General features: G+C 45.0%; 1 protein-coding gene across 1 annotated transcript in view; it reads right to left on the bottom strand.

Moving 5' to 3' along the window:
- The window catches only part of chd5 (chromodomain helicase DNA binding protein 5), a 45,911-nt gene that overhangs the window by 25,954 nt on the left and 3,341 nt on the right, over positions 1 to 16,616 (bottom strand). Inside the window, exons 2-9 of the mRNA XM_088938350.1 lie at positions 10,515 to 10,666; positions 5,351 to 5,539; positions 4,607 to 4,725; positions 3,326 to 3,567; positions 2,669 to 2,784; positions 2,214 to 2,337; positions 1,226 to 1,386; positions 135 to 350 (exon numbers count right to left, since the gene is read on the bottom strand). Of these exons, the coding sequence (XP_088794476.1) occupies positions 135 to 350; positions 1,226 to 1,386; positions 2,214 to 2,337; positions 2,669 to 2,784; positions 3,326 to 3,567; positions 4,607 to 4,725; positions 5,351 to 5,539; positions 10,515 to 10,666 (1,319 nt within the window). The remainder of the gene's footprint in view (positions 1 to 134; positions 351 to 1,225; positions 1,387 to 2,213; positions 2,338 to 2,668; positions 2,785 to 3,325; positions 3,568 to 4,606; positions 4,726 to 5,350; positions 5,540 to 10,514; positions 10,667 to 16,616) is intronic.

Below are 16,616 nucleotides of genomic sequence, written 5' to 3'. Positions count from 1 at the left end.
GCATGCCATATATTTCCATTAGAAACAATGAGCTGTGCTTCAGTGGAAGAGCAGACACTCCGCACTGAATGAGCTCGCTCGCACGTGTCACAGACCAGGGCTGGCTGTGATTGGATGGAGGACATGTTACTCACCGTGCAGCGAGGGCACAGCCACTCTCCATTGGGTATCTCAGGCAGGGGCGGGTTGAGGCAGTGGATGTGATAGGAGGAAGGACAGGTGTCACAGCACAGCAGCTCCCCTCCGTCCTTACACACCCGGCAGAACTCCATGTGATCGTCCTCCTCCTCACCCACTGGCTCTTCTTCCTCCTCGTCCTCCTTAGGCTCCCACTGGATTCCCTCTTTCTCCTGCAAGACGTCCGCACACCACATTCCACCAGCACTTGTCAGCACCAAAGCCTCTCACAATCAACCATCTTTAAACAGCTGGTATCGACATTTAGTGGTGATTTAAGCTCCATGTATAAAATGTACCAATCCCAATACAGCTTCTGCCTGTTTTAAGATTGTTTCTCTTAGGGTAAAGTACATTTCTGTTTTTATTACTGAACAAAAGCACTATTGAGACATTATAAGTAAGTTTGTCTCCTGCAGTGTGTGGATACCGGCAATCTTGTCTTTCACAGTGTAGGTAGTGCCAGCAGCCATATCACCCTGCAATTCACAACTGGCAACCCACTGAAGCTAAGGGAGACCTCCTGGGAAAAACGAAGGTTTCTGCTGGAAGTATTAGAGGGGCCAGTAGGGGGTGCTCACCCTGCTGTCTGTGTGTGTCCTACTGCCCCAGCATAGTGACAGGGACGCTATACTGTAAAAATGCGCCGTCCTTCGTATGAGACGTAAAACCGAGGTCCTGACTTTCTGCGGTCATTAAAAATCCCAGGGCGTTTCTCAAAAAGTGTAGGGTGTTACTCTGGTGTCCTGGCCAGATTTCCCCCTGGCCTTTACCAAACATAGCCTCCTGATAATCCCCATCTCTGAACTGGCTTCATCACTCTGTTCTCCTCCCCACTGAGAGCTGGTGTGTGGGGAGTGTACTGGTGCACTCTGGCCGTTCACATCATCCAGGTGGGGCTGCACACTGGTGTCGGAGGGGAGTCCCCATTACCTGTCAAACACTTTGAGAGGAGTGTCCAGAAAAGAGCTATATAGGTCTAATGTATTATTATTATGTGTTTTATCTCGACCTGTAGGGGGAGGGGTGTACGGCGCCGCTCTCTTACACAGTGGGGGCAGCTCCACTTGCCCTCGGGGGCTTTCTCCAGCTCGGGGTCCAGGCACACCAGGTGGTAAGCACGGGGGCAGGTGTCGCACAGGATAATCTCGCCGCCCTGCTGGCACACCTCGCAGTAGTCCTGGTGATCAGTCTCATAGCCATCCCCTTCTTCAACTCGAGAAAACACAAGCAACCATGCAATCACCTGCCCAGCAGACTCCCGGACTCGTGATCCTGCTCCCATACAGTACACACTGCTTGCAACAGTAAACCCCAAACTAGACATTCCTTCAACTAGGAGGAAAGAGTTTCATATGACAGTTCAAACTCTCTTGAATACATCAAAACCAAATGTTTCTGCTGATGTTTTCACTGCTAAACCCCCCTACAGTAACCGCAAGAGGCAAGGAAGAAAATTCTTTTGGAATTCAGTTCTGAAGAACACGAGAAGGCAGACTGCAAATCATGCTAAAAAATTAATTCCTTTTTTAAAGTGGTGAAATACTCTCACACTAGAAAAATGTGATAATTATGTGAATGTTAAATTGGTCTATGGTACAGTTCAAATCCAGCTCTAAGAATGTGTACTTAAGGATATAAAACAGTTGCTCCGGCTAGAATGGTCTCTATTTTCCAGACTGCTGTTTAAATCAGTTTAACACTGCCCCTCCATTCTTCCACATCTGCATCTCATTCCCTTTTTACAGGGTTCAATGGGTTAGTATCAAGGGTGCCACTGTCACTAATGGAGAATCTACCTCTCAGCTCCTCAGAGTAGTGTTCTTCCCAAGACTACACAACAATCATTCTACCTCACCATCATAAGATCCTTATCCTATTATTTACTTATTTTGTCCCCTTAATTTCTATATGATGGTATTTCTGTGCCTATCAGATTTCCAGTTACAGACTGTTATAGTCATGATTTCCACTGGGAAGTCACTAGGAAGCTCCCATTGCCCCTGGCCTCATGGCTTTATGAGCTTCCCCCTTACTTTTCTTCTTCTTCCGGCCCCTGCGCCCCTTCTTCTTGGGGGCCCCTGAAGCATCAGAGCGCACAGAGGCACTGTGGATGCTGGCGTTGTCGAAGTCAGACTCTTCGCGATCCTCCTCCTCGCTCTGAGAATGAGAGTGGGGCCAGAGGCCCGATCAGGAGCAAACACACGAGCACACAAGAGGAACACCGACATCCCTCGTGCATGCACATGCAGTATCTGCTAGCTGAAGAAAGAAGCCACGAATCCCATTGGTTTCAAGAATTTCTAGGTACGATAACAATAAATTCTATAAGAGAACATTCAGATTCAGGTCACATCCAGCTACTCCCTCTTGACATAATCAGATGTCTTTGTGGCTGATGAACACACAAGGATATTTTTCTATGCTTGTATTTGTGTTCTCGGTCCCTGATCAGGATCCCTGCCGCTGTGCTGACCAGCTCCTGCCTTACCGAAGAGCCCTTTTTCCTCTTGCCACTCTGTGCCCCCATCTTCAGTTTCACCTTCTTGCCTTTCCCTTTCTTCTTGGCCTCCTTCAGGCTCTTGGTTTTCCTCCTCACCCCAGGCCCTGGAATGGCAGAGGCACTCAGGAGCTCAGAGGCTAGTACTGGCAATCACTTGAATGAGCCATCCGCCTCAGCACACACAGTGAGCACAGACTGCTGTGTTAAACCCATGGCTTTCTAATGAAAGCCCTTCCAGCGGCTCAGCAGTAAAACTGATGTTGTGGAGTTTACAGCATTGAGTCAGAAAGAATAAGGCCTGAACACAATGGAGTAGTCGTTCCAGAAACCCTATCATTCCTATCATAAGATAACTGGTATGAGATAAACTGAGTAGCTTTCTCCAGTGCTTACTGAACCTTGGTTTGCTGCTAACTGACCAGTTGAAAAAGACTTGATGCAGTCCCAGATGTGAGCCACAGAAATAAATTCAAGAAATGTGGTTTGATAAAGTTTTTTTAACATTCTGCTGTTTATTCTAAAATCATCCTTAAAAAGCAGTTCAAATAAAGCTGAAAGAAAACGAAAGTGTCAAAAAAGTCAAATAGAAAAAGAGAGGGTATCTGTAACGTGACAGCAAGGTCTCCTCTGATTGGTACTCCTCACCTTTGCCTTCTTTTGTTTTGGCTTTTCTGATTGGCCCAGGCTGTGAGGGCTGCTGCATGCTGCTGACAGAGACGGGCGGGGCCACGGTCACCGTTTCCACGGCTGCGGCCACAGCGGCGGCGGCGGCGGCGGCCGAGGTGCCCTTGAAAGGGTTGTTGGCACTGAACTCTCGCCACTTGGCACCCAACACAGTCATCATCTTGGACATGGGGATCTTAGGGTTCTTCTTGGCAATGAGAGGCCTGAACAAGCAGGGAGAGGGAGGAAGGAACAACAGGAGTAGAAACACACAGAGGGGAAGGAGACAGCAGAAGAGATTGAGAAGAGGATGCAGAGAAAGAGAGAGAAAAGGAAGGAAGAGTAAACGAGAGTGAGGGAGGTTGGGGGGGAAGGAAGCACAGAATGATTGAAAAAGAAAGATCAAGTCAGAGTCAGAAGTCAAAAAGGAGTTCATGAACGCAAGAGAGTAAGGGGGCAGGAGAAAAGCAAAACAGACAGAGAGAATCATGGTATGGACTTAAACAAAAACAGTACACAGAGCACTTACATGCCAGGAGGCACAGTGCACTCAATGTTGCACACAACCATTTACATCGCAAAAGGATTAAAACCATTTCTAACATGACTACTGTTAATTTTAATAGATTTGTAATGCCTCCCAGATGGAAAAGATTAAAACGGCCAGATGAGACTGATAAACAGCAACAGACTCAGCCTGGCTATGAGACCACTCACTATACAGTGTGAGAACTGGGAAATCACAGCCTATAAGCATAGTTGCTGAATTAACAATTTTCTCTAGGTGATGTTTAGCATTTTGCAATATATGATCAAAGCCTGCTGTAACAGATAACCTAAAAAAACAATAACAGCTCATAAAACTGAATCATAATTTCCTGGCATGCACTGAAATGTCTTGGCTATCTGTGAAAGAATATACCCTATCATGGTTTTTCACTATACTATTAACTTTGACATCACACTGATTATTAATCATGATTGCGCCAGGAAATGTTTAGGAACGAACAATCTCTACCAGCTGACCATGTAGGACAAAATGTGCCTTGGGGGATCTTCTTCCTTTTATTCTTAATATTAATTTATTATATTGTCAACTCCAAACTGTATTCTTAATACCAGTTTTCCAGTGTCATCTTCAGCAGAGCACTGAATTCAACTGGCATGCTTAATCATTCCCACCATGGTATTGTGCAACATACACTTACACGGAGAACTGGCTGTGTATCCTTGGACAGCCAGCCCTGCTGCCTCCCAGCTCACCTCAGAAACTGGCTGAAGGCCTTGTAGTTGGTCAGGGTGCGATAATCCTCCTCTGAGAAGGCATAGTCCACATCTTCCAGACCCCACTCCTGCATCAGCTGTCCTGAAGACTTGGGCTCCTGTGTGAAGTGGGGGGAGGTTAATGGAAGTACAAAAAGCAAAAATCAGAGCAACATGCAAGGAACCCTCACTTGGTCTCACAGCCCATTGACGAGGAGATTCAGAATACTTCACACAACTAGAAAGTTCCCTGGCCTCAGAGAACACCCACAACAATCGAGCTCTGCCAATTAGTCTTCAAAATCCGTTCGGCACATCACATTGTCACAAAGGCAGCGCAAATTTTCTGCACAAAATACACCATGACATTTTCGCACCCAAACCTGAATCTAATCAATATGGCAGTCCGCTGAGATCACAGACAGAATGAAGGCAGGAGTCTTCACTGAGGGGGTAGGGGGGCCTTCCCCTCCCAAATCCTTAATATCAGACAGCACCAGAGTTAAATGATGGCATATTTTGCCTCCTTATACATTTCTGCTGCAGCTGGTGCAGAGAGGGGGCCTTGGAGAATTGAATGGACTAATTAGAATTTAATTTCCTTTGATGGACACTCTTCCCTGGACTTACATCACCGCCAGCACCCATACAGAGCCGCTGACACAGAAGAGGAAGCTCTAGAGGAATGCTGCCTTCTCCACCCTTCCCACCTGTCCCATTCCAGGCTTCCTGACGCTGTCTCACCTTGAGACTCACGTCTTCATCCTCATCCTCCTCCTCGTCTTTCTTCCTGCGCTTGGTTTTCTTCTCTTTCTTCTCCCTCGGCTTCTTCTTCTTCTTTTTGACCGGCGAGTAGTCGCTGCCCTCGCTCTCCGACTTCTCCGCCTGCCCTTCCTCGCGCTCCGAAGCCTCGTCCGCGTCGCTGCCCCCGCCCTGCAGAACACAGAGGTGCACAGAGAGGAAGCACAGAGCGGCACAGGGACGGCCTTTAGGACCGACCAGGGCACCTGGCCCCTGCATGGACAGGCTGCACGCAGAGCTGTGGGGGACTGACAGTACTGGCTCCAGGCCTCTGGTCTGTTAATGACATGATTATCACATCTCTTTACTCCAGAGCATAGTTATTAGCCTCATTTCCAAAAGAAATTGCAGCAGTTCAAAGGGACAAATCTAGCAATTTAGGATCGCACATGCAAGAAGACATCAGGTCATTTTTCCAGCACTGTCTTTCGAAACAGTGAACAAGAAACAGCATCTGTGCCTGAACAAACAAAATTCCAGACAGAGATACTATACTGGAAAAATAACTGTGAATATTACGTATTTTTTCAAGCATCACACAATGAGCAATTCTGCATTGCCAATTTACACTTTGACTTGACATTATTATCTTTTTTATTTTGTCTTGAACGGTTTCATAAAAGCCCTGTTTTGCAGTGATGTACAGTCGACAAGGGCAGAGAAACAATGACACAGTCACATCCATATTTTCTCGGTAATTACAGACAACTGTGCTGTTAGAAACACAAAACCAGGGCACACAGTCCCTCAGCAATGCAGCCCACCAACGAACAGCCAATTCAAGCATTTACACTTGCAAATGAACGTACACATCTCTGTATTGTGTTTAAACACACAGAAAAGGAATCGGTTACTAAAAAGAATATTTTCTCTTTTTTGCACTTTAAAAAGCCGGGCAGCAGGGTGGCTTGTGTGCTGTGTCCAGTCTCGGGGTGCTGCGTGGGAAAAGGGGGGGCCCTATGCAGACTGGGCTGGTACAGTGCAGCTGTGATGCTGTGCTGATCTGCTCAGACAGTGCAGCAGCTAATGTTGCAGCAAAGCACCAACCCAACAAGCCGCCCATCTGCGTTGCCATGGTTACTGAACTGTACAGTGTCTGGACTTCTTCCTGGCAGCCAATGAGCACGCACCACCCAATCAGACACGTTTGCATAACGAGCTTATTATGCGGAGGCCCATCGTTGCAGTGCCTGTATACTACTGCCTGTCTAGACAACTCTCATTTACTAACCTGGGGGGGGGCGACAGGGGGGTGCAGGAAGGGGAGGTGGGGGGGTGCTGTAAGCACAGCAAGCAAACAGTGGATTCACAAGCATTTTTCCATACAACAGTATAGTGCGGTTTACATTTCACCTGCCACTAACTGCCAGTTTATTTGACAGGCCTTTTGAATTGATCAGCTTTAAAAGCTGAATTTATTTTTTTCTGTGCTTTGTTCAGCACACCCAGTATCATACATAAATAAGATGGAGACGGGATAAAACATTTTCACTGAGCATGTGGGCAACCCGTATGTTCAAATTCCCTTGCGTTGCTGCTCACATCTATGCTTAATCACGTTCAAACGGTAATAACCAATTAAGATTTTGTAATTACATTTTCGCTTTTCAATTACATCGAAGTCTTTGCTGGCGGAAAAATCGCAGCCACTGGGGTCAAGATGAACAGGTGGGTTCAAACAGGGGCATGGGGTGCCCATGTGTATGCCAGGGTCCCTCCTCTGCCCTGGGCACCAGTTGTCAGCTACAATCAAAGGATGAGGAGGGCTGACTCACCTGCAACTCCACACCATGCCACGGGCAATGAATCAGACAGGGCGATGCTTTAAAGAGCTTGCCCATGCTTTGATTTCACCAACACCCCTGGTGTTCCCTTGAGCAAAAAGACAGAGGGTGCCTGCAAAGGCTGACTGACCTAACTAAACCCTAGAATTCAAACCCTAGAACTGATTACAGGGCCAGGCCTTTTGCAGCAGCAGCTGCAGAGGCTGAGAGGGTGCAGAAGACGCAGAGGTGACCGTGCAGCCAATCAGTGCCCTTCTGTGCTGCCTGCTCCGCGCGGGCCACGATACTCCACTTTGAAATGTAGACCCAGGGATTTCGAAGCATGAAGTCAAAGAGAGAGGACAGAAGAAAAACCAGTCCAGGTGGAGGAAAGGGTCCAGGCAGTCTGGGTAGCGCTAGCAGTCCCCCAGCTAGGTCAACTCTGTCTGGGCACGTGTAGGACGAGCTGGTGCTCTCACTGGCACCGCCTGCGACAGACCAGAGGATGGGTCGTGGTCTCGAACAATAAACACCTAGAAGCTACAACACCTTTCCAGGACTGGTCCTTGAGTAGAAAACGGACTGTTGACAGACTGGTGGCAGCAGAGACAGCGTGCAGAGAGAAGTGAGTGGATGTGTCACGCTCGCATGGAGACGAGGGGGTTTTCCATCTGCATTCCACAGGGCAGCCTGCCTCAGGCAGGCAGAGGGTGAGAAACCGAGGGAACGGAGCTACAGCAGCTGGGGGAATCCATACAGGATCAAGGGCTTCCCTGTGCTGCAGCGAGCGTCACTGATCAGAGGCCTCACCTGCCTCCCATTCCTCACCAGTGGAATGGAAGTCAGAGCAAATTTGGTAGCAGTGGAAAGTTCTATGTACGTTTTCTCTAACAAAAAGAAAAGAAGTGCAATGCCTTTTGAGTTAACTGAGATTTTAGTTTGGCAGCAACTACTTCCACTTCATTTGAAAGCAGTATCATCAGGGTGAGATAAAAACACATTAAACAATTAGAAAGCATTTCCGATCAAAACAACTTTTCAGATTTTAAAGTTGTGGAAAACTTCCTAAAACAACTTCCTCTGAATAACAATTACAGATATATCAATTTACTTGAATGCAAAATAATTAGATGCATTGATGTTTGTTTCATAGAGTCTTTTCAAGGTTACTGCCACTCTGGAGTGCATTATTAATAAGCTGATAGTCCCTGAGCAGGAATTCATATTCATGTTGTTAAACAAAATGGCTCATGCTCTCAATGAGATTGTTGTTACTGCTGGCTTTTTTCTAGACAGCCTAACCTGTTAGCACTGTATAATGATCAGAGGAAGTAAAACTTCTGCCTAAATCCTCCATATCGCAATGCCAAAACTATTCACATAAATCAACCTCTTTCCCAGTGACTTCCAAACCCAGCTCAGGATCAAAATGTCAAATGTTCCACTTTTTCCTACAGTCTGCACGTAAAGAGCTAATGTCTTCATTACCACAGTGTGGTGCCCAAGACTCTACCTGCTTCCTCTCGGCTATCAGAAAAAGAGAAGGAGGACACATCCTACGGACGGACTGGACTGCAACAGAAAGCTGGCACATCCCAGCCCACTAAATGAGCAGCCAGAGCCAACCTGGGAATTTACCAGCCTAGTGGTGGAAAGGGCATCTCAACCTCAGTGTTCAAGAGACAGATCTGTGTGCTGAGGTCAACCGTACTTACCGTCTGTGACACACTTCAGGTTTTTCTAAATCTTACTAGTGCATTATACCTACCCAACAACATGGCTGGCTGCTTGTTCCAAACCACCACAACCCATAGAAGCAGGTGATTAGTATTACCTATTTGCTGCAGACAGTGATTAAGCAACAATATCAGATGAGGTAATGTGTAAAGCCTAATTTATGACTCCATTATTCAGAGTTGCTTCATCCTATAGATGTTAGGCTGGAATATACCCTGGATAGGATGCCAGTCAATTGCAGGGCACACACAGACAGACAACTGAGAGGCACCAATTAACACAGTCGGCATGTTTCTGGAATATCGGAGGAAATCAGAAGAACTGGAGAAAATCCAAGCAAACACGGACAGAACATGCAAAAACAATGCCACACAGATGGATCACAGTCCGGAATCTAACCCAGCACCCAAGATCTGTGAGACAGCTACACGGCCAGCCGTGCCACTATTCCACCCTTCATTTACACATTTTGTGTAAATCATTCGTAGCAGCATTCATGTTTAAAAGCTTATTAAAGTCCCCGCAAAAAAAGCCCCAGGATCAAGTCCCCTAATGAAGCTTTAGTGAGAATCAAATGCAAAGCTGTGTGGATCTGGAGTATTCCTTTGTTCAGAAATGCCTCAATTACAAGATACTGTGTATCGCACATGCAGATAAGGCAGCTCATAGGTAGATTTTAAGGTGCGGGCTCAGGATGCTGGATCAGCTCCACCCCCAGCTCAATGCAAAGCACGGCTTCAGTTTTGTTTTTCTACAGAATCTCTTTGAAAAAGCTGCTAATGAACACAGCTCGGCAGAAGAGAGTTGTTCAGGGTTTACTGAAAAGGCAAGTTCAAACAGAAGGTATCAGACTGAAATCCCACACAACTCTAGAATACATGAGAGAGCATGGGGATCGGCTTGCACTGAGGGTGGTCTCTGTATCTACGTGGGGGTCTGCCTGAGATACAGAGGGCTCCCCCTTCCACTCCACAGCCGTCAGGTCTGTGCCTGACTCTGGGAGGCACGCTGCACACCGGCTGCTGAAATGATTCAGAAGATGTCATTTGTGCAGTCTTCGTCTACCAAAGCTGTTGCTGCAGTCACAGATTTTTACTGTCCTTGGCAGCATTTCCCTGTTTGTAACTGAGAAGTTGACAACGCAAATGTTTCAAGATCTTTCTTCATGCCTGTTATGCTAATTGATCCATTAGCACAAACACTGAAAATTTTCCCTCCCCTGAAAATCGCACCTGCAAGAAGATCAAGTTCAAGAGAACCACCCAGTACGTGGTGTGCATGGGTGTGATTGCATGCCGTTCACAGTATGAATTCCCTAATGTAGAAGCAAAGGGTATTTTTTAAATATGATCATTTTCTTCCCTGCAGGTCATGCAGAATTTACTTACATAAAAAACATTAAGACAGATTAAAATCCTTATTTCTACTCCTATGTTGCACATACTGTAAGTCCATTCCCCCTGTGAATTTCCAGACTTTTATTGGCTTGCCTGCTCAAAAAAGCTAAACAAGAGATTTCTGCACACCACCCTGACAGATGAACCCGAGACAGCGAGAGAAATACTATATTATTAGTTCTGCTGCAAAGAGGAAGGCAGTGGTCTAACCTCCTTCTTCCTCTTCTTCACTTTGGGGGTCTTGCCCTCCTTCGGCTTGCGAGGTTTCTTCTTCTTGTGCTGTTTGACGGAGTCCTCCTCGGAGAAGAACCTCTCCAGAGATCCCAGCGCCATGGGCTCAGCCTCCTCCTCCTCCTCTTCATCTGAAGACAGAGACAGGACACGGCTCAACCGCACAGCCTTGTTAAGACGATTCCTGCACAAAACACTCTACTGGAACAGAAGGTGACAGAAGGATCCAAACCTACAGAGATCTCTTCATTATACAAGACTGATGACTTTTACACGAGAGATGAGCATCACAGCACACAACAGGAAAACCTGCATCACTCATGTCGTTACCTGTTTGCATTCAGTGCTTTTATGCTTGAGGTTCTACTATTCCATCTGTCTGATTTCTTCTCATCTTGAAGAGTGAAAAAAGTGACTACTCATCTTCTTTAACTACACTTTTACAATTATCACCATCCTTGTGACACCGATACAAATTGTTACAAATATTTACATCTTTCTAAAGTTCAGGTACGTAATTATATCTCCATGGGTTTAGAAAAACAATGCATACTAATTTTAGATATTGATTCAATATTTTTGGCACCATTTGAATAATTGATCACTCATGACTGGTCATGACATACTTGAGAAACATTTACTGATAGGATAAACACTGAATCACCTCATTAGTGATAGTTAATTAGGTACAGGCGATGAAGTGATTTAACTTGCTGAATGTCAAGCCAAGTGAAAGAAAAATTAAAAAAATATATATTTCTTAAGAAATAAAAGAAATATAAGAAATAAAAACCTATTGGAACCAATTTGCCCCTCTTATCAAGAAAATAACTCCTTTTATACCGTCAGTACAGTTTGTTGGAGGCTGGACTGAATCAGTGCACTTTAATTCCCCCTCTGGGGTTTTCACAGCTAGTAATTTCTAACCTGGCAAGTCATTACAGCTAATCACAGCAACTCAGCAACATTGATGGTCCAAGTATGTAATGGTCTTGGCAGAAGTGACTAGTCGCTACAGAAATCCACACGAGTGATGGCAGCCTGACTTCATGGCGCTACATTGAACCGGTCCTGGGACCTCACTGCCCTTTGTGCAAGGTTATTCACACATGACATTAAAGCAGGACAGCACACATTCACATGCTGCTCATGTTAAAAAGGGTTTCTTGCAATGTGAGAACAGGACAGTTATGCCATGAATGCCCTACTCACCGGACTTGTGCCCCATTGGACATTTTCAGGGTAAACTGGAATTACATGAGGCATCTAGAGCTCAGAAACCACTGAACAGTCTACAAGAAGAAGAGGGAAGAATCCCACAAGACACCATCTGTACCCTTGCACAAAGCATGTGTCACAGATATACAGTACAGTACATAGAGCTGTATTCTAATTGTGTCCACACATGCTACTCCCTTGTGACTTTCACGGGGGCTCCCCTATCGATCAGCGCAGTTGATGACAGATGTTAACCAGTACAACGAATTTACCTGTCTTACCTGTCTCGGACCAGAAAAAAAAATTGCTAGGAAGGAAGACAGATAGATGGGCTTGAGAAGAAATTTACCAAAAAAACGGCCCCACAACTGTTATTTTTCAGGAGCCTTCCTGTGCAGTGTTATGTTAAGTACCCTGACAAATGAGGATGAAATGACTCGGTGTAGTGGGAACCCTCAGTGGCAGTCAGACTGGAGTGCAAGTGGGATTGTCGCTCGCTGGCACAAGGGCACTACAGACGAGACAGAAGCAGACTTCCCTCAAAGGCAGAGAGCCTGCATGCAGACTACAGACTTCAATGAAGCCAATGCCGGGCGCTGGGAAGATATATACTTGACTGTGAATCACCAAGGAAAAAAAACGTTCTTATTACTAATTTACAGAGCAGACAGGAGACATGAAATATGCACGATGATTATTAAAGTCAATCTGCTAACTACCGCCTCTGCAACACCCTGCACCGCAGGAGCTGAGAGTCCCCCCCTTGCTGTGGAATCCAGCCTCACAATCCACTTAACCTTCATTTAGCCAGGCTGGGAAGAGACATGCATGGACACAAGACTTTTCTGCCACTCCAGAAATTCATCCAAAATTCCCTTGAGCTTTTGAAGTGAATACAGTTCCATATTATAATTTATAAATTCAGACATTGTAGGCTGTTTGTTTAGTAACACTTGAGTTGTATAAATAAGTGTTCAATAGCCCTTCTACTAAAATTCAATTTACAATCAATTAAAGTTCTACACAAAGAATCTATACTATTAATGTGTATTCTCACAAAGTTCATTTCAGCTCTCAGCACGTTTTCTAAGTCTTAAGTCTTTGAAGACATGGGTGAGGCTCTTTACATTTCTAGGAAGACAAATGTACTTAAAACAAAAACCAGCAACAGACCAAAAAAGTATAAATTCACTGCAGTTTTGTCAATAAAGCTGCCTTTAAAATGTCATAGAGCCACTGGGTGGTATTCTTTTTACATGTAGGCCAGGTAACCACTCAGATGCAATGCCAAAGGTACCCTTATGACCACCAGCTAGCATTAGAGACAGATTTCTTACTTGACTGAAAGACGCACCCACCCAGGCACCCAGAATCTGCTCTCAGGGTATTAAAAACCTCTTCTGCCTATGCAGCATGCTCATTATCTGTGTGACGCTCAATACCACACTATCTGGCACCACAGTGTCCGTTTCATACCTGACTCGTGCACTCCTCAACACTGACCTACATTCTTGAAGTGTCTTCCACAGGTTCAATGTTCACAATCCACATCAATCATCAAATTAATGAAGGATGATGTACTCACATGCACACCATCAGCCGAATGAGCCATACGCTGCATGACTTCAACTTCTTTTGGTATTTTAGAGCAATCTGAAAAGCTGTTGCTCGTAGAGAACGTGTGTTAAACACCAAGGCTGCTCATTTTAAAACAGCAGTGATGTTTTTTGCCCCAGCTGCTCTGGCAAGGAAAGGATTGGAACACTCTGACGGGGAAAACAACTGTTTTTTTTCTGATTACTATTGTTGCTTTCAGGGCTTGGAAAAAAGAGAAGTCCAGATTTTGTTTTTCCTTTTGCAATTGATTTGTGATACCTAGCAGATGTAATGACTTGTCCCTGCGGAGCCTAGAGTGCCAGGTACCCAGAGAACATCTGAGCCACTGCCAGCATCCAATCCTGGCCAGCAGCCTTCTGGAGTGGAAACACAGTCCAGGCAGGGGCCTGTGCCAGTGTGTGGCAGCAGACAGCAGCAAAGCTCTGACCTTCCTGCAAGGGCTCAGTGACTCCTGCACTCTGTTAGACACTAGATTCATTGCACATTCCCTTTTAAGATACTCAGAGTTTACGGGAAAATGCATTAGCCTCCTGGCAGGCTCTGTAAGGAAATATCAAGTTAATGGTGCCCTGACCACTAATGTAAAAAGGCTGGATCTTCAGGATGTGCCTTTCATTGAGGCTGCCCTGCCTTCAGGTTGTTTTTTCAAAGACTCTGCCTGCCCCCAGAGCAAGTGGATACCACAGCGCGCTCATGCCTGGAGAGGTGTCTGCTGTCACAGCGGAGATCCCCCCCCAAAATACGTCCACAGCCAAGCAAAAGGGGGATTTCTTTCACAAAAGCGAAAGATTTATACAACATCGGGTCTTCCAAAAAATTGACATTCAAAAGAAAAAAAGGCCTTCTATGGAAATCGAAAACTTGGAAAAGCATTGCCTTTTGAGTTTTGAGTTAATCACAGCAGTTCGCAACGTTTTCAACAGCCCTTCACTCAACCGTTTTGCTGATCGACAGTGTCCTCCTTTGTTTTGAAAGAATTATACCAGGAAAAAGTAAAGAAGGCAGAGCGCAGGCAGTCACGCACAAGCCCTGAAACAGAATGTGTTTGATTCAGTCGCTGTGATGGATGAACAGAAAGGCCGGGTCGCAAGTACACCTGACACAGATAGGCCTGCTTGTTTGCCAGCTCACTTGTTCACAGCGCAGCTCAGTGAACAGCGTGTGTGTAGACTATCACTGCTCCGTCCTGGGAGTCTCCAGTACAGCTGTGTGCGCTCCAGCCCTGGCCTGGCTCACTGGCGTCTCACCCTCTCAGCTAAACTCAGAATCCCTCCAGGGCACTAGATGACCTCTGTACACTCCAGTCTCGCCTAGAGATGTGCTAGGACTTCAGTCTATTACCATTTGTTTAGAGGAACACCTCCAGTAACCTCTGTCAGCTCAGTACAGTACGTGGCAGTTTTGTGAACAGATTCAGTTCTATAAGCGCACAATCTTTTTTTGGCCCCAGCGTCTCCACCTTTTGTGAAAGGCTTTCCTTAAACCCCCAGGAGCAGAGGATCGAGTCCCTGACATGTCAGTCTGGTAGGATCCAGCTATTTCCTAATCCCAGGGCATGGCTCATATCATATACTGTTTTACCTTGGTATCGTGTTCCATACTGACAAATGCCTCTGATTTCTGATGATCGAACAGGCTTTACTGAGGTCTTATACTGATCATCTGTTGACTAAAAACATTATATAGATGCCAAACTGACTGCAACATAGAGTATAGTATGTTGTAAACTTCCCTGGTGTTTCAATATCCCAAGCAACAGACTGAAACAGACAAAAAGAATTACACTACTGGGACAAATGCTGGTATCTCCTTCATAGGCTTCATCAGGCCATTGGCATCCATTTCGCCTTCCAAAAGCAGACAGATACCCCAACTGACGCCTTTTCATTACCAAACCTTGACACATTCCATACAGAGAAAACCTGTTTAAATTCTGCAATTTTAAATTCTAGAAAACTGCACAGTCCTCAAATTAAGTTAAGTTCGTACTGTATATCTTAGAATACTGACTATCAACACAAAATGCCTGTAACTTTTGAAGGAAATCCTGCTCTTGTTATTATGCACTTTATACCTTGGACTACAAATTAAATGATTATTTTGTTAATTATTTTTAAATGATCTTAACACTGGAGTGACTTTATACGTGCTGTGATTACATAATTTTCAGTGTGTTGGCCTGTTAGATCAGGTCAGACACTTACTAATTGTCTTTAAGAAGAAAATAAAGACAGCGTCTAATGACAAGACTCCTGCTAAATGGGGATCTTTCACCAAACACTCCTGTCTGTTACAGACACACAGACACTTGTGTGTCTTTGCACAGGCCCTCTTTCTGTTTTTTTGTATGTGTTATTTAGAAAGAATCATAATAATTAGGACTACTACATAAAAAATGAATCATTCCCATGAAAGCTTTTACGTGACTTTCAATGGTTAACACTGAAAATATTTAAACTCAATATTAACCCATCAGTGCATAACAGAAGAGGGGTCATCTTAATGAGCTCCTAAAAAGTAATAAGGCAGATTGCAGGGAAATTTATAAGCAAATGAAACCTGCAGTATGTGGGCACCATAGTTTAATACAAAATAATGTCACTGTGCAAGGAAGGGTGTAACTAGTCCTTTGGGGACAGAGGATCTACCTGAATAACCTGAATAGCAGTTTATAGAAACAAGAAAAAAATATTAAAAATTGTGAGGTCACAGTTGCAGAAAAAAAAAATCATTTTGTTATAGTAGGCCAACGGTCTAAACCACACCAATCTTACTCATATGAAAAAAAATCAACTGTACACATCTCATCCCCTGAATTCGCTGTATTGGTGCAATGCCTCCTTTGCCACTTTTCCTGCACTGTACTGCTCTTCCTCTTTTAGATGCAAACAATACGAAATGGAATAAGACGGGGAAAATAAGATCGATACTGTTTGGATTCCTTCCTTGGTTCTAATCCACTATTAATTCTGCAAAGGCAGAGAGCAGGCGAGAGGAAAAAAAACTATGATTCTATTGATTGGATTGACAGAACTGACACGATGGTATAAAAAAGCACCCCTCCACCACCCCCATAAACCACTTCATCACAGCACCTCCTGCTCCCCAGCACAGGCAAGGCTACTCAGGTGGCAGAGCAATACCTTTGCTAAAGAGATTAATAATCTTGGCTAAAGGGTGATGTGGCCTGACACTCTGGGCCCCGCTCAACAATGACTCAAAATGGAAAGAGGAAAATCGAATAGA

This window comes from Atractosteus spatula, chromosome 20, assembly GCF_055471065.1.
Source record: "Atractosteus spatula isolate fAtrSpa1 chromosome 20, fAtrSpa1.hap1, whole genome shotgun sequence".
In the NCBI taxonomy this organism is placed as follows: Eukaryota; Metazoa; Chordata; class Actinopteri; order Semionotiformes; family Lepisosteidae; genus Atractosteus; species Atractosteus spatula.
The sequence above is the reverse complement of the archived record's forward strand: the minus strand, read 5'-3'. Positions and strand labels throughout refer to the sequence as shown.